Source organism: Impatiens glandulifera, chromosome 2, assembly GCF_907164915.1.
Source record: "Impatiens glandulifera chromosome 2, dImpGla2.1, whole genome shotgun sequence".
NCBI classification, from domain to species: Eukaryota; Viridiplantae; Streptophyta; class Magnoliopsida; order Ericales; family Balsaminaceae; genus Impatiens; species Impatiens glandulifera.
In genome coordinates, this window is record NC_061863.1 from 7,662,016 (window position 1) to 7,682,312 (window position 20,297).

Sequence of the window (20,297 nt, forward strand, 5' to 3'; positions counted from 1 at the left end):
ATTCCAATGGTATAACCGTTACTGATATTCTTATCTGTAAGGGCTTTCTAATAGTATAACCGTTACTGATATTATTATCTGTAGAGGCATTCCAATGGTATAACCGTTACTGATATTCTTATCTGTAAGGATATTCCAATGGCATAACCGTTACTAAATGATTAATCTGTAACGGCGTTCGTAATGTTAAAACCGTTACAGATATTTTTATTTTTTATTTTTTATTTGAATTATTAATAATACCTGTAATCCGAAAATAGGCGAATTTTATAATCCAAAATACCCAAAAATCTCATTAAATAACCAAAATATCATAATTCAAAATACTCAAATATCATAATTCAAAATACCCAAAACATCATAATTCAAAATACACAAATATCATAATTCAAAACATCCAAAATACACATATATCCACAATCAAGTAGGAGGTGGAGGACGGGGAGGAAGGCCACCGGAAAACATAGATAACATCATTGCCATCTGATTCTTCATCTGAAGCATTTCTTCCCTCATTTGATCACGCTCAGCCTCAGAACGTAGTCTCTCTTCCTCAGAACGTTTTTTCTCGGCCTCATTTAATCTCAAATAAAATTAACCAACAATCTAACCTAACATGAAAATAATCCAATAATCTAACTCATCGATTAATCTAATTAAAAGAATTTGAAGACTAACCTGTATATCGACGAAAGACAGCAACTTCAATCAACGACGAGTCTTCAAACTTCAAGCAGGTCTAATTAAACTCCATAGAAACCAACAAGACAGTCACATAATAATCTAAAGAAAAACCAGCAAGACAGTAACATAATAATCTAAAGAAAACCAACAAAACAGTCACATAAAAATCTAAAGAAAAACCTAAAGATGCTGTATTTCTTGTTTTGTGACTAATATAAGGAACACCAAGAAATTATGGCTCAACTAATGTAATGGCAAGTATAGTTGAATGCGATATTTGTTTAGCAAAACAAATTTAATCTATAATTGATTGTATATCCAACTATATAGATTAAATAATTCAAATTAACAAGCCTCAATTTACTTTATAAATTAATTTTAAAACAAGTAAAATATATTAACATACAAATGTCAAATGAATGTACAGTTTATAATTTGATCATTGTTGCAATGCAGATAAAGGAAAGCATTGAAGCAGCTAGACCATGTACAGTTCGAATCCTAAACTACAGGTTAAGTTAGATTAGATTGTTGAATGGTGGTTTGGATTGAGATCATGTACAGGCGAGATTCTTGTTGTTCTTATGTATTGATTCAGGAAGGATGGAAGTTGGTTTTGGAACTTGCTTCATATCTCGCCTGTTCGGAATGCTACAGGAAAGGTAATGTTTTCTGATTCAACATTTGTGCAAACTTTTAGCCTTTTTCTGTAATGGTGAAATATCGTGTTTGTTATGCAGATAGCATATTATGTGGGAGTTCAAATAGAGGAAGAAGAAGAATGCAGTAAAAGTATGGAAAGGAATAGACTGAGTCCAGAACAGAGGCATACAAGTGTAGTGGCTGTGGTTAAAGTTTCTGTAAGATATTTATCAATGGGAGCAGCAAGTTCTTCCAAGTAATAATAAATTATTAATAATAGGAGGTAAAAGGTTGTGTAAAAGTAAAAGTGTATTATTATCAGACTATTTTATATATCTAATACAAATGATATTTCAATCCATTAAAGATACCCATGAGGATTTGTTTTTAATTTTTCAGACCCAAAAAAAATCTTAATGAATGTACAGTCTTCATCGGAATCTAGGTCTCTAATATGTCTCAACTTCATCTAAGAATAATAAGAACTTAAGTTGATATATTAATCAATCATCATCATCTTCTAGTCTAATATTGAAATGCAGAACCAAGGTAAAAACCCATCTAATGGCTATAATCTTGATGTATTTGCTAGAAGAAATCAAAAGGGTTTATGTTTAAGGGTATAAGAAATAGATTCAAGCACTAACAGGTTATGATAAACAACAACTCTATCATTAACATAAAGAAAACATAAACTGTGTTATGATCCTATCAGGTCGAGATATGTTATGAACAAAGAACAAGGTTTGAATTGTTGGGTGAGCACAAAACAAGAATGCTAGGAATCAACACATCAGAATGTGAAAGAGCTGAATCAAATTGCAAATACATAAACAAGTAGACCACAAAAGGCTGATTCAAATTGCAAATTTATCAAGAAACAAAACTATTAATAAAAATCCTAAAAACATATCATTTAATCAACTCATAAAGAAACTAATCACATTCAACAGTTTAATTTATGGCTCAAGCATTTCATCAAACACTTGGTAGGCAAGTTAACCATGTAATCAAAAACCTCAAGTAATCAATCAATATCTTTCTAAAATGGCTACTACAGTATAAATCTAGTCAATGATGATTAAATGACTCAATAACATTCCAAAAGTATATCTTCAATATAGAATCGTGAATTAATCTAGATAGAAAGAGATTAACTAACCTTTTAAGAAACGGAAATGTGAAGATATTAGTCAATAGCGTTCCTATTATAGTCGCCGGAATACACATATTAGGTTTTCTAGTTAATCGGAAGAAGATTGATTGATTGCAGCGGCGAAAACTGGCGGCGCGGCGGAAGAGAACTGGCGGTGCGGAGGAGGAGGAAGTGAGAGAAGAAGAAACCTTACCTGATTATTTAGGAGGAATGATCGACGGTGGCGACTTCAATGGATGGCTGCTGCAGAGAAGAGAAGAAGAAACACTTACCTGGGCGCGCAGAGAAGAAAGAAAGAGGAAGGGAAAAGACTTAATTAATTATACACTCTTTTGTAACGGTAATGTCGTGCGCCGTTACAGATAACTTTTTAACGTTTTATTTAATCAAATATCTGTAACGGTGCTATATATCTAGAAGTCGTTACTGATCTAATATATCATTAACGGTTATATACCGCCGTTAAATGTATTTATATCAGTAACAGTGGAATATTACCGTTACTGATATAAATACATTTGTAACAGCAGTATACAGCCGTTACTGAATTTCATTACAGAAAACCTTTTTTCTCTTAGTGCTCAGACTTTCAAATGCTCGCCAAACTAACCACTAATTACAACATCACACTTTGAAATGCCTATCATTTGTTTAAAGGTTGCGCTACCATATATTATAGTCAATAACACATTCTTGAAAATATAAATTTACATGTTTTGGAATTCGAACCCTAGTCTTAAGCATGAAATGTGAACACTTAAACCGCTAGACCACTTATGACTGTTGAAATAATTTTATTATTTTGTGTATGTATATATATATTTTGTATTTAATATTAATTAGGCAACGAAGCTTAGTAACGGCGCTATAACGCCCTTACTGATAATTTTTATTAGTAACGGTTATATTACACCATTACTGTTATTAAGTTATCATTAACGACTATATTAAATCGTTACTAATAAAAATTATCAGTGACGAGTATAGTGAAGCACCGTTATAGATACTAATATTTTTTATCTTTTTTCAAATTAAGGGTATCAGTAACGGTTATTGATAAAATCGTTACTAATATGTATTTAGTTTGAATTTTATTAAAGGCGTATCAATAACGGTTTTGAAGAGAAACCGTTACTGATAGAGTATTGGTAATGGTTTTGAAAATAACCGTTACTGATATGTGTCATGTCATTCATCTTTACAAGTGGTATCAGTAACGGTTATTGATAAAACCGTTACTAATATGTCTTTTGTTTGAATTTTATTAAAAGCGACCGTTACCATTACTCTATCAGTAACGGTTTCCCTTCAAAAGCGTTACTGATAGAGTAATGGTAACGGTTATTCTCAAAATCGTTACTGATATGTGTCTTGTCGTTTAATCTTCACGAGGGGTATCCATAACGGTTATAGATAAAATCGTTACTGATATTGATTTAACATCAGTAATGGTTTATCTAAAACTGCTACAGACACTCTAATAAAACTTGATTTCGCTGTCCTCTTCTTTCTTTTTCTTTCTTTCTTTCTTCTCTTCTTCTCTTCTTCGCTCTCCGCTCCCGCTCTTGTTCCGCAATCAAGTCGTCGCCGCCGTCGCTGCCGCCAAGGGTTGAAGTTCATCGTCGTCGTCACCGCCAAGGGTTGAAGTTGATCGTCGTCACCGCCGGTTTCTTTATCTGCTCTGCTGTTGTCGTCTCCCTGTGCTGCCGTCGTTCAGGTCAATCCTTAATCTTAAAATTATTCAATTAATTCCAATCTTAGGCTATAAATGTTATATATTTTTTTTGATTGTTTTTCAATCTTAGGCTATAAACTTCAAACTTCACTTTTCTTCTTTCTTTCATTAACGAATTTGAAGTTCACTGTTCTTCAAACTTCACTTTTCTTTCAATTTATTTGTGCAATTTGAAATTTGAAGGTTCCATTATCGTTGATTGAAGTTGATGTTGTTCCATTGTCGCTGATTGAAGTTGATGTTGTTGCCACCACTGCCTTTCGTCAATATACATATTAGTCTTCATATCCCTTTGATTTTAAATCATTGTTAGATTATACATTTCTTAACTGTTAAAAAAGATTATATATAGCATTGTTAGATTAATAGATTATTTGTATGTTAGATTATTGATGTTAGGTTAATGGATTATTAATTTGTATGTTAGGTTAGATTATTGGATTATTGAATGCTAGGTTAAATTAATTAGATTGTTAGATTATTTGATGTTAGGTTAGTTTATTGGATTTTTGGTTAGATTATTGGATTATTGGTTTATTTGATGTTAGATTAAGTTAGATTATAGCATTGTTAGAGTATTGGATTATTAGATTAAGTTAGATTATTTGAATGTTAGATTAATGGATTATTGAATTGTTGGAGCGTGATGCTGAGAGACTCCATTCACGGAGAGAGCACGAGAAAGCACTAAAGGAGCGTGAGGAATCACTAAGGGAGTGTGAGGAAGCACACAGGGAGAGACAACGATTAATGCAAGAGCGTGATCAACTACAGAATGATATGATTGAGATGAGGGAGCAAATGGCTTTCATATTATCCATGTATCCCGGTACCTCTCGCACTCCACGTCCCCCTGTCCCTCCCACTAGAGATGCCCCTCCCACTTGAGAGAATGATATGTGATTTTTGAATTCTGATTAGTTTATGGTTTATTTGGATTGATGAATTGATGATTGTGATTTATGATTGTGGTTTTTGGATTGATTGTGATTTATAGATTGATGATTGTGGTTTTTGGATTATATTATTGGTTTTGGAAAAATGGTTTTTGATTATTATTGTTTATATTGGTACAAAATATGAAATATTCAAAAAAAAAATGATTATTATTTTTAGTAAAGGTATTAAGCTTGAAGAAACCGTTACTAATATTATATCAGTAAGCCGTAAGGATATTAAGTATTAGAAAACGGTTACTATTAATATATCATAATTATTAGAAAATCGTTACTATTAATATATTAGTAACGGTATTGAACATAATAAAACTGTTACTATTAATATATTAGTAACGATTTTAAACCTAACAAAACCGTTACTAATAATACTTATCAGTAACGGTATTGAACATAAAAAAACTGTTACTACTACTTTATTAGTAATGGTTTTATCTTTGTTAAAGCCCTTACTGATGAATATCAGTAACAATTGTGTAGCCGTTACTAATATTAGTTTCAGTAACGGTTTTCGAAAGTCCTTACTGATACTAGAACAATATCAATAACGCTTGTTTCTGTAATGAATGGTAACGACGATAAATGTCGTTACAGAATGTTATCAGTAACGGTTTTAGGGGTTTTCACTAAAGGTTTTCGCCTTTACTAATACTCCTTTTTTTACTAATGTAATTAGTTAATTTTTATATTAACATAAAATTATTTATACTCATAAAGAATATATATATATATATATAAGAGAAAAAATTTATAATAAAAGATAAAATGTATTTATATAAAATTAATGATGAAATATAATATAATATATATAAGGTAACAAATAAATATAAAATTATAAAATTACGTGCATTTATAATATATGTAATAAATATAAAATTATAAAGTTAGTTGTATTTATAAAAAAAATTGTTTATATTTTGAATTAACATTATTATAGATAATTTTTAAATGATATATATATATAGAGGAGTGATAGAGTGAGGGAATTTGATGAAGAAATTTGGTGAGGGAATGACTTGACATCACCTTCATTGTTCATTGGTTGAAAAATGTAAAAGTGGGAGGAAAAAGAGAAAATAGAGAAATTATATGATTTTTTCAGCGAATATGTCAAGTCATTCTCTAACCAAATTCTCCTACCTAATTATTTCTCATATATATATATATATAAAAGATAATGAAAAACAAAATTTAATTAAGAAAGAGGGGTAGAAAAAAGAAAAAGTGGATTATATAATTGATGACGTAAATTAATGTAGTGTTCGTTAAATTTAAACATTTTTATATATATAGATTATCAAATAACTAATTTTATCAAATAATTATTTTTACTTTATTTTTATTAAATTTTAATTTTAATTATAAAATAATATTTTAATAATTAAATCAATTGAAAATCTAAATAATTTACTTTTTATTGAACAAATTTCTTTTTTGAACAAACCCTAACAAATTCTCGAATAACAAGGATCAAACAAACTCTTACATTTTTGTTTGTTTATTTGCAAAAATGTATTTAGAGACCTTAAGTGAGAAAAATCCATTCTTATGAAATTATTATTTGTTAAATTCAACTTTATATGGTGAATATAACTAATGTTTTTATTAATGATCTCTTGCTTAATATAGTGTTTTTAACTAAACATTGAATATAATATATGGTGATAATAAATTTCTTAGTTTAAATTTCTTGTCAATAAGCTATTTAAATGAGTGATATATAGGATGGTAGTCTCAAATACATATTATTCTCCTATTTAATAGTTGATGGAATTGAGAGGAATACAAATCCTTTGATGACAAGAAAATATTGATTTGAAGATTATGAAAATACTTTCATAAACCTTCCCTAATATCCAAGACTCGAAGCCATGATATGAAATCTGCCAGCACTACTGTTTATGATATCCGAATGGAGAGAAAACTATTAGGGTTGTTATTGTTTAGGTTAGTGGGTCACCCGACTACAGCCTAGGTCACCCGGGTTATAGCCTAATACGTAGATCAGCCTTGCCCGCATACATCGAAAATGTTTTAAATTTGGTATGTTCTTTTATGTTTTGTTTTGTTTAGACTACCATTACCAAGTACCAACTAGAAAGTTCAACTTTTATTTGTAACTAGGGGTGCTTGAGATAGATTTCACATACCTCAACTAATTCTTGAAGTAAATTAACACAAAATCTCAATACTATAATAACTTTCCACATTAATTTGATGATTTGGTCCAAGACTCTTGTCATATGTATCGAAAATTCGAAATTGGGTATAAAAAAGAAAGTAAATCAAACAAATCAATAGACAAGTGAAATGGAAGGGGGAATTTGAGTTCCCAACATTATGTTAAGATTTCTTTATTTGAGTAACCAACAAGAACCAAGTATTACAAATCTTGATAAAACAGTAGAAACAATTTGGTCACTTCAAATGAAAAGAGTGAAAGAAAGAAGATTATCATTTAATTTTTGCTAGTGGGAGGCATCTTCTTCTTCACAGAATTTGGTGTATTCTTTAGAACCCAACAATGATTCTAATTCTGATGGATTAGATGGCTTCACCTTTATCATCCATCCATCTTCATATGGACTTGAGTTCACCTAATCACAACCACAATAATATTTATGTGAATACAATTAAACATGTTTTAAGTGAAAATCGAACTTTAGATTCGTTGAATCAATTACCAAACCGGGTGATTCGGTAAGCTTTGTGTTGACCTCCACAATCTCACCGGATATGGGTGAGTTTATATCACTAGTTGCTTTTACACTCTCAACTGCCCCAAACCCGCTACCTTGCTTCGCCGCACCACCTGGCTCAGGCAGGTCTACAAACACCACTTCTCCTAGATGGTCCTGCAAAAATGTATACATAAATGCAACAAGATAATAATAAAAATGAAAAACCACATCAAACTTGAGACATCAGCCTCTTAAATGGGTCAAAATTGTCATTATCAAAGAACCATCATCAATGAAATTACAATCTAATTCCAATGAAGTACAAGAATAGATGTAACCTTCATCTCTATGAATAAATTTCAGGATAATACATGGAAACATCTTTAGCTAGAGTCTAGTTCATGTTACACACAATTAATTGAGCTGAAAAACAAAAGATTTTTCACCTAGACATTTCTAAAAACAGGTAGTGGACAGAACAGGACATACACAGGTAAAGTCAAATAACCTGAGCATGATCAGTTATACCAATTGTAGCCACATCTCCTTCATGCTTCACCCATTCATGTGAAGATGCATACTTCAATCCATCCAAAACTGTTCAATGATCATTCTTGTAGTATATAATTCAGATCTATAAACAAAACCCAAGAAAGAAAAGAAAGAACAGAATACAATATACCAGTTGAGAAACACTTTGAAAGAGAAAAGGCAGGAGAAAGATGAACCCTGGAAGCAGATGAAACTCTTAGTGCATTGGCAGTTGAAGAAGCCCACATGCTGAGCGCCATGATATCTTCTTCTTCTTCTTCTTCTTGTTCTTCGTTTTGCTTATCGTTGTTCACCTAGAAGCCATAGATATCCAGAGAGATTGGCTTTATATATGAACGTTAATCCTTTTATCTCGAAGGAATGGTCGGCATTCATCTCCTCATCCTACCAAAAGCTTAATTCAAATCTTTTTTTATTTCTATAAAAAATTCAATTTACATATTTTATAGACAACTTGCCTATTTAAATATTATGTATGAGAACTATTCATCTTTTATATAACACTTATATATTTTGTAAAGTATATATATATACATATATAAGGTCTAATATCAAATAAATTTAATCCATGGAATGGTTAATTTCCAACCATTTAGATTTTGGATTTTTTTTTTTAAATCTTATAATTTAAGTATTTTTTTTGTTAAAATTATACAAAATGATATTTTGTTTTAATAGTTTTAAACACTGTAAGCTTATTATCTACTTAAAATTTATAAATAAATAAATAAATAAATAAAAATTTATGACACTAATTTAATTACAAAATTAAGGGTTTTTAATTATCGATTCTCTGAAATTTGGTAGTCAAAGTTTTGAATTCACTAAAATTCGGTAGTTAAATTATTTATATAAATTTTTTAATTTTTTTAATATAATTTTTACGTAAGTGATAATTTATAGACGTTTGAACTAAAATTTGGTATAATTTTAACAATAAAAAACTAAAATTTTAATGTTTAAAAGAAGATGTCCGAAACTTTCAATTGACCCTAATAAGAGGCCCAATTTGACAATTTGTCTGGTCATCCCATATTCTTGAATTTTCTTTATCGTCTCTTATTTATGTTGGTTTTAATTTTTATAATTTGGTAATGTTAATATGGGAGAGAAGTTAAGTAACATACTTGTGAAGCATTTTTGTCAAGGGAAATTGGACGAAATGACCTTAAAAATAGGCCTATTTGCCTCCGTGGTCATGTTTAATAAAATTTGATCTGATGACCACTTATTTTTTTTTTTGACGAATTTAACCTTTTCGCGTAACGCTAAGTCACTTAGCGTTACGCTAAGTGGATTAGGTTTTATATAAAAACTCAAATTTTTTCATTTCCTTAATTTCTTTTCTCTCTCTTCTATCTTCTCTTGTTCGACGGTGGCGGCGAAGCGACGGCGAGGGCGCCTACGGAAAACAACATCAAATGAAAGATAAGTAAACTTAACCTAACCTCAATCGATTTTCATCATACACATCCATGTTTCAAACCCAAACTCTAACCCTAAATCGTTTAATCTATTCATATTGGTTAATATTTGTTTATATTTGGTTGATATTGGTTGATATTTGTTGGTATTTGTTGATATTTGTTGATATTGGTTGATATTGGTTGATATTTGGTTCATTATTCTTCATATTGGTTGATATTTTGGTTCATTATTGTTCATGATGATATTTGCAGCTCATTAGAGTTCCGTTTCAGGGAAGATTCGCGTCTCCCGTCTCGCTAAGCACTTAGCGATTCGTTAAGCACTTAGCGTTACGCAAAGCACTTAACGTTTCGTTAAGCACTTAGCGTAACGCTAAGGCGCGCATATGAAGAGGTTTGACTGGTTATCAAAGAAGAATCTCAGAGCAGGATATTTCTTATGGGCAATGATTGCATATGGATTAGGTATTTGTCACTATCTCTATCATCATACTCACAAATTCACAATCTTGTTGGAAAATTACCAAACATAAAATTAAAAGTGATTTTTCTTCCTTTGGTTATGATCCAGATAGTGTAGTTTTGGTTACTTCATTTGGTTATACTCATTCAGCTTATTTGTACTTTCATAATCAAGATCTTATTGGAAAATTACCAATTATTTTCTCTTATCAAGATCTAAATTATAGTTTTTCCTTTTTTACTTCATTTGATACCTCATAATTCATGGGTTGTTGTTGTCTATGCAGGCACTTTGTTCACATTGGGAAGAAAACGAGGAGATCTCATAATCATGTGGACTAGAGGAGAACCGGAGAGGCCTTGCCCACACCATCAACTTGAAACCTCTCAATAAAGATCATTCCTAACCACGAATGAGAATACTACTACTAGGCTGATGTAACTCTTAGAACATGTTCTCATTATATATACTTATATAGGTAGTTATATAACCTCTGTAATTTTGTGTCCAACAGTGTCCAAATATGCTTCTTTTTAAAAAGATTTTTTCATAAAAACAATGTTAAACACAAAGATTACATCGACTATATCTAGAGTTGTTATTTGTTAATCTGAAAAAAATACTGAATTCCAATCCAGAATGCTACACCAAGACAAGATGCTAGTAAAATAGCAACAAGAAAATTGAAAGTTTTGTTTAGTAATATAACATATATTTAAAAGTTTGGTTTAAAACATCATTAGGAACACTATGAATAAAGTTTGGTTTAAAACATCATTATGATTGTAATGAAAGTATGCAAAGAAAAAACTTTTAACTTGAAACATTGCATATGATCAAAGTAATTGTATCACAATTCACAACCAATTACTACAATTTATATTAACAAGTGCAATAGTTAGTTCCACCCTTTAAATTACTAGCAATATTGATGTCCCTTCACCATCTTAATGATAAAACCTGCCACCTTTCCTTCTGCCATTGTTGTCCAATAATGACCAAAATGCATTTGTGTCTTTAGCATGTGTACTAGGAGCAGCAGCAGCAGCCGATGTTGTAGGTGAAACAACTTCCCATTCTACTCCACAAAGTGCGTTCGATTCCACCTCATTATTTGCCATTTATCGAGGCTTGAAGAGCACTCTAGATATAAGACCCCATAGAAAACAAAGAGAGTGACATATAAGATCTCAAAATGGTTTAGTACATATAACAATCTGAACAAAGATACAATTCAATCATGCAAGAAAGCACAAGATTTCCCTATAAAACATACCACTTGAAGCTTTCCATCTCTCTAAAGAGGAAAGTAAGACATCATCTAAAGCATAAGAAAAAAAACTGGTAAGGTATTAGTTGAAGAAACAATTAAAGGAACCACATTTATTTCATAATCTGGACTTTCCTCAGGTTTCAACTGACACATTAATTGAATAAACAATATTTCAATCCAGACTCTGCTTTTGGCCATAAAAGTCAGCATAAGATTTAGCTAAAACTGCAGATCGGGGTAAATAGATGTGATTGATGATTAAGAAAGAAATGAGAAGGTCTTAGCGAAACGCTAAGGCTTAGCGAAACGCTAAAGCTTAGCGAAACGCTAAGTCTCATCGTGGTGCAGATGCAGATTCAAAAACAAAAACAGTGATTCGAAAATGCAGATGTGAAGATGATAAACGAACAACAAAAACATGAAGATATGAAACTTGAAGAGAATAAACGTACCAAGTGGGATGCTCGTGCTCGTCGTGGTGCTCATCGTCGCTGCAGAAGCCGCCTCCTATAGAGAGAAGGAGGAGAAGAGGGGAGAAGAGAGAGAAGAAGAAAAAAAGAAATGAAAAAAATGGCTGGATTGTATTATATAGTAAGGGTATTCTGGACTTTTCACAGCGTCTCACTTCGCGAAACGCGAAGTCCCTTCGCGTTACGCGAAAAGGGTAAATTCGTAAAAAAAAAATAAGTGGTCATCAGATCAAATTTTATTAAAAATGACCACGGAGGCAAATAGGCCTATTTTTAGGGTCATTTCGTCCAATTTCCCTTTGTCAATGGTGCTCCACAAATGCCAAAGAGGGGTGCAAAATAATATAAAATTGCATCTTCTTTCTTCTTTTTTAATATATATTGAAATAGAAGACAAAGATTAACCAATACAAAAAAAAAATCAACAACTATGTGAATACAACGCTCCTAAGAAAGGTACAACGAATTTGAAAAACTCAATAAAAATGTGTCAACCCAAATCAATTCATTATTGCTAAAACTAAAATACTCATAGGATTCAAATCTTGTAAAATTAACACGTCATTCTTTGAGACATTCAAACGTTTCAAACCAACTAGAAAATTTGTTGAAAAATGACTCGATTTCTATCAAACTAGTTTTAAACCATCGCAAAAATGACCCTGGGAAGATGACTCACGACGTACACAAATCCTTAAATATATTATATGTCAAACATTATTAAATTCAAATATAAAAGAGAAACATAGAAACTTCACATTGTTATAAACTACGACTATAGCAATAAATTAAAGATGGATTTGAGCACTAAGATATATTCATTTTAGTGCATATAATTTTATTCCCTACATTGTTTTTGCCTTTGTTTAGTTCCATTTTTAATTTAAAACTTCACATTGTTATAAACTACGACTATAGCAATAAATTAAAGATGGATTTGAGCACTAAGATATATTCATTTTAATGCATATAATTTTATTCCCTACATTGTTTTTGCCTTTGTTTAGTTCCATTTTTAATTTATCAAAATTTGTTCTCATAACTTGATTTGTAATTGGTTACTATGTCTTCATATTACATGATTTAATTAAAATATCACTATGTCTTTATATATTATGTATACTATGTTAATATAACTCATTAATATATATATATGCCAAATTTTAATACATCTCTTCTTTAAAGAAGAAGTGTCAAGTTAATTATGAATGTGATCCTACATAAATTCACCTTTAATCAATTCACATAAACATAGTAAACACAAAATTCACGAGAAAAAAAAGAATGGCTTCGCCCGGGTTCGAACCGGAGACCTTCAGTGTGTTAGACTGACGTGATAACCAACTACACCACGAAACCTTGTTATGAAAAATATTATTATTTACTATATTGTTAAAACTATCAAATCTAAAATATAAAACTTTATTATATAACCAGTTACCATCTTCTACAATTGTAAGGGGTAAAATACACGAACCATAACTCTTCTTTATTAACGTTACAATATTTAATTGTGCTATAGAAATTGAAACTGTGATCGAACAATTAATATACTTGTGCAATATCCAATGAGTTAATTGTAATCAAAATATTATTAGATACATTATTCCAAGTCAAATAAATCAAGAATATTAATTAGAATGAAAACCTACATATATAATTAATTGAAGTTTGTCATAAATTAGTTGATCGTTGTCACTTTTTTAGTTTTTCTTTTGTTCCATAAATCGTAAATAACATAAAGTCAAAAGATCAATCTAACAATAATTATTAACAAGAATACCGAAACTCGAAAATATAAATGAAAAAGAATGAAGAAATAAAATGAATAAAAGCAAACACCCAACCACTGTTTCATTGTAAAAATTTGAAGCATTAATTTGTCACTTTTTCTTTCCTTCAAAAGAATAATAAAAGGAAAATTGTTTCTTGTGAACAAAATTCAGCATGATCTTACAGTTATGGTTTAAATTATTTAATTTTACTGTTTTCTTAGGTTAAGATATAATGCTTGAGATTCAACCATTCATGTATTGTAAGATTTTTATAAAATCAGACCAAAATTCACATGAAGTGACGAAAGTTAATAGGTTAATAGCGATTTATAATTTTTCCAAACATAAAAGTTGAATATCTATACTTGTTCAAACGCACTCACACTTTTTAAGTGTGAATTATTTTTCTAAAAATTAAACTATAGTTTAATAAAATAAAGAAAAACACAAAATACCCAACATCAAACAAACTTCAAGTATTTTGAAATATTGTCGGTTCTCATGCAAACATAAAATTTGACTTTTGAAAAACATTAATAAAGATGGTAGAGTGGGCAAACTTGTAATAAATTTTGACATTTAGTTTGGTTGATTATATAAGCTTTTGGCCTTTTATTTAAACAGCTAAGGAGACTTTGTTGTATAGAAAACAAATTGGTGACCTATTTGGAGTTGATTTTGTATCTACAAATTTAAATTACTCAAATTTATCATAGTTATGAGTGACACAATTTTTTGAGCTAGATGGCACCATCACTCAACATTTTTCATCATCCATCCAAGATAATAATAAAAATAAAAACATTCATTAATTATCATACATTCATTCATTATACTAAGTAGATAGTAGTTGGTTTGACACTATTTGATTTTTTTTTTGAAAAATAAAATGGTAATAAAAATAAAATAAAGGTAGTTCAAGTTATAAAAATAATTTTTAAGAAATAAAATATCATGGATTCAATTTTAATATGTTATATAAATATTATTTAGAATTATATAACAATAAAATTAAGCACTAATTTCAAAAATTATTATAAGCTTAATTGATATCAAACAACCTATAACTGTTAAAGAAGTTTAACCTAATAACATGAATAGATATATATCAAAGTGTATAGTAGTTAGGTTCGTTCTGTACAATTTTTTAAAACTCGAACATATAGCCTTTAAGATGAGTTTTTATATTTATAACTAAACTACGAGTCTTCACAACTAAATATTTATGATGACAAAATATATGAAAATTATTAACTAAACGAGTGTCACCTTTTTTTTATAAAAAAATATTTGAATTAAATTAATCAATTATTCATCTTATGGTTAGTTACATCCAAATTTAACTACATAGGTCATATTAACTTATTAAAATAATTTAAATGATAAAAAAAAGGTCTTAAGTTGTTTAGTTGAATTTATTAAATTAATATATATATATAAATATATATATATATATATTTATTTATATATATATATATATATATAAATAAGTATATACATATTTAATTGTTGATAAGGGAAGAGATAAATATGAATCTTTGATAGATTGCCCAATCTAAAAAAAAAGAGAGGTTATTTTAGTGTAATCTTTATTAAAATTATAGTCACCTTAAATTATAAAGTAAAAAATTAAATTTATTTTATTTTATTTGGTATGGAAAATTTGACTAAAATAAATGAATATATTTTTTAGTTAAAAATAATGAAAAGTAACTTTATTTTACCAAATTTAATTGGTAAATTATGCTACGAAAAATTTGTTTAGAATACATCTTACAAAATATTTATTTATTTTGGTCAAATTTTGATAAAATTGAAAAAAAAATAAATTTTGCAAGACAATAAAGGGTGGTTCGGGTTTGTTTGGTTGGAATAAAGATCAATGCAAAATATAACTGTTCCAAGTAAAATTGAATCAAAACAGTAGATTTGTTTGGGTTATAGTTCTATGACTCTATCCTCACCACAAGCCTTATAAATTAAATTTCTTTGGCCATTATTGAACCGGTCACATATTTAAAAATTCAATTTATTTTGAATCTCAATTAGGTACATATTAAACTAACTTAGTTAATTGAAAGTGTCGCAATCTCGTATAAACAACATGGTATACCAAATAGAGTATCGTCAAATTCAAAGAGGAAAAAGAATGCATCATCTAGGCCCATACGCCTAAGGTTGGGCCGCACATGCCCATGCGCTCTTATGGACATGTATTACCCTAAGTCTAACTCTATATATTGTCGATCATTTAAGTGATCATTGGTATTCAAGAATTTAACCTAAAAGATAAAGGCGCCGTTGTTTGGGTGAAGCAACCATAAATCTAAGACTTCTGTCACAATTATCAATTTTTAGCGCATGCATTTGGACTCCTCAATTTTCAAGACTTTCATGTACTCGAGGTTTCATGTGGGTACAATTAGATGCATCGTGGCATTGTTGTTTGGTTTATGACGTTGGCTGTGCCGCTTCTTGAGAAGCCATTGGACGGTAATAGTACGAATCAAGACTACATCAAAAGATAGAGGTATATACCGCAATTATTTGAAAATTTTAAATTTTGTTTACCTTTAAATGTGTGCAACTCTAGTTGAGTTTTAGATCTCCACCCTGAATAAATAGGATTTATTTTGAATCTCATTTAAATAGATAATAATTTAACATTGGTAAGTCTTAACAATGTCGTATAACATATACGGTGTCGATTCCAAAGTAACCAGACTCACATTAGTTAGTCCAAAATGATATTGTCACATGACTAACTAAGAACATTTTAAATAAAATTGTGTCAACTTATCATAAATGTTATACTATTGTCATCTCATCACATTTTATACTTTGTTTCATAGAGTGAAACTTTACTAATTATATTTAAGAAATAATTTCTTAAATCATGGTGACATACACTCTAAACTTATTCATCATCTCGCCAAGATTTCAAAAAATCTACCATTCCAAAGATTGTCACAAGAGGTGATGCCGACAAAATGTGTGCTCCGCAGAGTGGAAAGGTTATCCTCAAGCCACCTTCCATTCCGGAGAATTGGGGTGCCCTAAACTTGCTCCTAGCTTGCTTGACCTCGTGGTTGAAGCTATGGTTTATTATTTAAGTCGATGAATCCTGAGTTTTCAACCCTTCATTAATTTAATTTTATTTAGTAGAAATTAAATCCATCCCTCTATAATTGAAATTACAACATATTTGGATATAAAATTTATTTTGGATCTCATTTAGATACACATTCAAGTAACACTAGATTTAATTCCATCCTTTATAAATTGAATTAAATTTGTTTAATGCAATGAATTTGTATTAAAATATAAATATTTTAGGATGAGTATTTTAATCTAGAAATATATGACTATAAAGTTTATTAAAAAAATAATATTTTTAGATAGACTTATGATATAAGTAAAATACTATTTAATTAAAAATAAAATAAAATAATTGATACACCAAACAGAATATAAGGAGGTAAAACCCTAGTCTTCAACTTAGTTCTATATACACTGTTGTCATTCACTTCTCTCTCCCTCTCTATATCTCTCTGAATCTTAAAGTTGCAGACTTCAGTTCTCTGTGTTCTTTAGAACCCAAGATATAAAAATCTATTCTTGTTTGATTTTCTCTAACAATGGATTCAAGAGAATCAAATCAACTTCATCAATCTTCACAATCTCAGATGCAATCTCAACCGCAGATGATGTTGGGCGCACCCAACTCGTACGCTCACGGCTTAATCAACGGAGGAGCTTCATCAGGAATGATGCCTCCGATTTCTGCCGCCGCCGCCATGATGCAAAATCATCCTTTTTCTCTCAATTCCGCCGGTCAGTCGGCATCTATGGAGGTGGGTAATTTAAACCCTCAATTCGCCGGCGGATCTATGACTCCGAACGGCCCTTCTCCGTTTAACATTGATCAGGGGAGGAAGAAGAGAGGCAGGCCTAGAAAGTATTCGCCAGAGAATAACATAAATCTGGGTTTGGCTTCTGATTCTGGACCTAGTCTCACTCCTGCTTCTGCTTTCACATCTAACGCAATCGTCGCAATTCACGACGAGGCTAATGTGAGGACGCCAGCTTCTGAATCGTCTGCCAAGAAGCATAGAGGAAGACCTCCCAGTTCAGGGAAGAAACAACTGGATGCTTTAGGTATGTATATGTATATAAATTGCCTTTGATATATGAATTTGGACTGGGTTTCTTAGATTATTTCTATTGTTTCAGGTTCTTTTGGAATAGGGTTTACTCCTCATGTGATCTTTGTTGAAGCAGGAGAGGTTGGTATCTATCTAATTGCTTTAGATCAATGTTTCATAATCTATTGGATTAGAATTGGATGAAAGTTTCCTCATTGTGATCTGATTGCTTCTATGTTTTCTGAATTGGTGTGTTTTTAGATAATCTTAACCTTCAATAACCATGATGTAGGTTATAAAAAGCCAGGTTATTTGTGGTTATTAAGACATTGAGTTTTGTTGATTATTTGAATGATGTGATGGTAGATTTGATGATAGATTAGATAGTACTGGATTATTTTGAAATAATCTGTTTCATTTTGTTCTTTTAAGGGTTAGACTTTAGATAGAATGATGAGTTTCATTTCTTGTGCTGTCAGCTCTTAGCTGTTCATGTTCGAATTGGGTTTGCAATTTTCTAGACTGGGTATTTGTCAAAAGCAGAACTTTATGCTAATAGAACAATTCAATGTAGCTTGATTATTGAGTTATTCAGTTTTTTTTAGGGGGATGCATTTGATTGGTAGATTCACATACTTATGTGTAGGTCTTCACTCTTTACTGACTATTAGAACAATATTCAAAGACGTATTCATGGTTTTCAAATAATTTTTGTTTACAGGACATAGCTGCGAAAATCATGGCATTTTCGCGGGAGGGGCCTAGAACTGTTTGCATCATGTCTGCACATGGTGCCATTAGCAAAGCCACTCTTATTCAATCTTCCACTTCCAGTGGTATTATCTCATATGAGGTCTGTCTGATTTCTAACATGGATGCATATTTTATTTTTCAGTTTACTCCCCTTTTTTTTACGATTCTCATTGTATGTCTTTGCGTTGATTTTACTTTCTCCTTTAAAAAAGCATTTCTTTTGAACTTTCCTTCTTAGTATACTTTTCATAATACTAATATTTTTGTTTTTCAGGGACGATTTGAGATAATCTCTTTGACTGGTGCCTTCATGCCTTCAGAAGGCAATATCGGTGAGAACAGAATGTCCCCTCTTTCTGTGTCCTTGGCTGGGTCAGATGGGCGAGTTTTGGGAGGTGGTGTAGGAAAGCTTATAGCTGCTAACACTATACAGGTATTGTTGATTAAAATTAAATTCTCAATCTGTCTCTGAGTTTTCTTCTAACTTTTTAAGTAAATTTTTTGTTGTAAAATGATTGACAGGTAATCGTGGGGAGTTTCATAGCTGATGGAAAGAAACCAAAACCAGGGTTTTCTCCAACACCCTCAAATGTGCAAGAATTTGGTGCACGAACAACAGTTGCAGGAGGAGCAGCAGAAGGAAACACTCCATCTGAAGGGCATTCGAGTGATTCATCCCATGATGAAGACGGTAGCCCTTATGACAATAGCTCTGTACCACCATCAGGACCACCACAAGGACCACCTCAGTTCAATAATTCTGCCCGCCCAGTTCATAATATGACGCCTTATTCCCATCTTGATTGGGGAAACACCACCATGAAAATGTTTCATAATTGAAGTTAGGGTTGATTGAGAAAGGAAGGGCTCATCCTCATTAGCATGAGAAAGTAACAAAAGTTGAACTAACAAGGAATTCATAGGGGTTGTTTGTTTGACTGTTTAATTAGTACTTATATTTCTGGAACTGGTTTTTATCTATTTTGTTTCGGATTGATGAGACTTTAGAGGTTTTTACTATTGATATTATATATTTGTGGTAAAACAAGAAAGTTTCTTCTAATATTCTCTTATAGTTTTGATTAGTAAATGGGATCCCCATGCTTGTTCAAGAAAGTAATTTTTTGTTTGTTTGTTATCTTTTCAATTCTCACTTAAAATTAATAATTTCATTTTTAATTTTGTTATCATGTCTTTGTGGTGAAAGGAGTTTTAAATTAGGCTTTACTTGAAATAGGAGTTTAAGTTTTTTAATTAGTTTTCTTTTCAATTTTCATTGGAAAAAATTATTTGTGCTATCTTACAAATGATTCAAGCAATAAGAATATTACTTGAATTCTTACTTAAATAAGAGTGTGATTTTTTTTTTTTTTCAATTCTCACTTAAAGTTAAATATATCACAGTTTAAGTCATATGAATATTATTGAACTAAGAATAAACTCCGATGTTCAATTTTTATGAAAGTTGTTCAATTTTCACTTAAAGTGAAACTAAAAATCATATTAGTGTCTATTTTTATTTTGCTAAAATAAAAATAAATTTAGACTTATTTGGTATTATTAATAAAATAAAATTGGTATCTCA

The 20,297-nt window shown here is 30.5% G+C and overlaps 3 protein-coding genes, 1 long non-coding RNA gene and 1 other non-coding gene across 5 annotated transcripts; 2 read left to right on the forward strand and 3 right to left on the reverse strand.

Moving 5' to 3' along the window:
- Window positions 1–332: 332 nt before the first annotated feature.
- LOC124927963 lies at window positions 333–2,536 on the reverse strand. Its single transcript, XR_007098442.1, has 3 exons — window positions 2,489–2,536; window positions 679–739; window positions 333–606 (listed from the first exon to the last, which is right to left on the reverse strand). It is a non-coding gene; the product is annotated as an uncharacterized LOC124927963 (long non-coding RNA).
- LOC124927962 (protein TWIN LOV 1-like) lies at window positions 1,118–1,684 on the forward strand. Its single transcript, XM_047468474.1, has 3 exons — window positions 1,118–1,196; window positions 1,283–1,346; window positions 1,425–1,684. The coding sequence occupies exons 1-3, from the start codon at window positions 1,135–1,137 to the stop codon at window positions 1,584–1,586; spliced, it is 288 nt and encodes a 95-aa protein (XP_047324430.1). The 5' UTR covers window positions 1,118–1,134; the 3' UTR covers window positions 1,587–1,684.
- Window positions 2,537–7,484: 4,948 nt separating the features above from the next.
- LOC124927505 (glycine cleavage system H protein, mitochondrial) lies at window positions 7,485–8,718 on the reverse strand. Its single transcript, XM_047467924.1, has 4 exons — window positions 8,537–8,718; window positions 8,363–8,451; window positions 7,858–8,028; window positions 7,485–7,770 (listed from the first exon to the last, which is right to left on the reverse strand). Exons 1-4 carry the CDS (start codon window positions 8,643–8,645, stop codon window positions 7,642–7,644), a joined length of 498 nt encoding a protein of 165 aa, XP_047323880.1. The 5' UTR covers window positions 8,646–8,718; the 3' UTR covers window positions 7,485–7,641.
- Window positions 8,719–13,324: 4,606 nt separating this feature from the next.
- Window positions 13,325–13,398, reverse strand: TRNAV-AAC. The gene has a single exon. It is a non-coding gene; the product is annotated as a tRNA-Val (tRNA).
- Window positions 13,399–17,327: 3,929 nt separating this feature from the next.
- LOC124925544 (AT-hook motif nuclear-localized protein 8-like) lies at window positions 17,328–19,772 on the forward strand. Its single transcript, XM_047465578.1, has 5 exons — window positions 17,328–17,972; window positions 18,048–18,100; window positions 18,681–18,812; window positions 18,987–19,145; window positions 19,235–19,772. The coding sequence occupies exons 1-5, from the start codon at window positions 17,453–17,455 to the stop codon at window positions 19,550–19,552; spliced, it is 1,182 nt and encodes a 393-aa protein (XP_047321534.1). The 5' UTR covers window positions 17,328–17,452; the 3' UTR covers window positions 19,553–19,772.
- The last annotated feature ends 525 nt before the right edge of the window (window positions 19,773–20,297 follow it).

What these genes read in the sequence shown, in the direction of transcription:
- LOC124925544 (XM_047465578.1), top strand. Translation starts at nt 17,453, where the DNA reads ATGGATTCAAGAGAATCAAATCAACTTCATCAATCTTCACAATCTCAG. An exon ending in TCTTTGTTGAAGCAGGAGAG is followed by an intron (nt 18,101 to 18,680) that starts GTTGGTATCTAT and finishes TTTTGTTTACAG; the next exon opens with GACATAGCTGCGAAAATCAT. An exon ending in GTGGTATTATCTCATATGAG is followed by an intron (nt 18,813 to 18,986) that starts GTCTGTCTGATT and finishes TTTGTTTTTCAG; the next exon opens with GGACGATTTGAGATAATCTC.
- LOC124927962 (XM_047468474.1), top strand. Translation starts at nt 1,135, where the DNA reads ATGCAGATAAAGGAAAGCATTGAAGCAGCTAGACCATGTACAGTTCGA. An exon ending in GTTCGAATCCTAAACTACAG is followed by an intron (nt 1,197 to 1,282) that starts GTTAAGTTAGAT and finishes GTATTGATTCAG; the next exon opens with GAAGGATGGAAGTTGGTTTT. An exon ending in TTCGGAATGCTACAGGAAAG is followed by an intron (nt 1,347 to 1,424) that starts GTAATGTTTTCT and finishes TTTGTTATGCAG; the next exon opens with ATAGCATATTATGTGGGAGT.
- LOC124927505 (XM_047467924.1), bottom strand. Translation starts at nt 8,645, where the DNA reads ATGGCGCTCAGCATGTGGGCTTCTTCAACTGCCAATGCACTAAGAGTT. An exon ending in TTCAAAGTGTTTCTCAACTG is followed by an intron (nt 8,452 to 8,536) that starts GTATATTGTATT and finishes ATCATTGAACAG; the next exon opens with TTTTGGATGGATTGAAGTAT. An exon ending in GTATAACTGATCATGCTCAG is followed by an intron (nt 8,029 to 8,362) that starts GTTATTTGACTT and finishes ACATTTTTGCAG; the next exon opens with GACCATCTAGGAGAAGTGGT.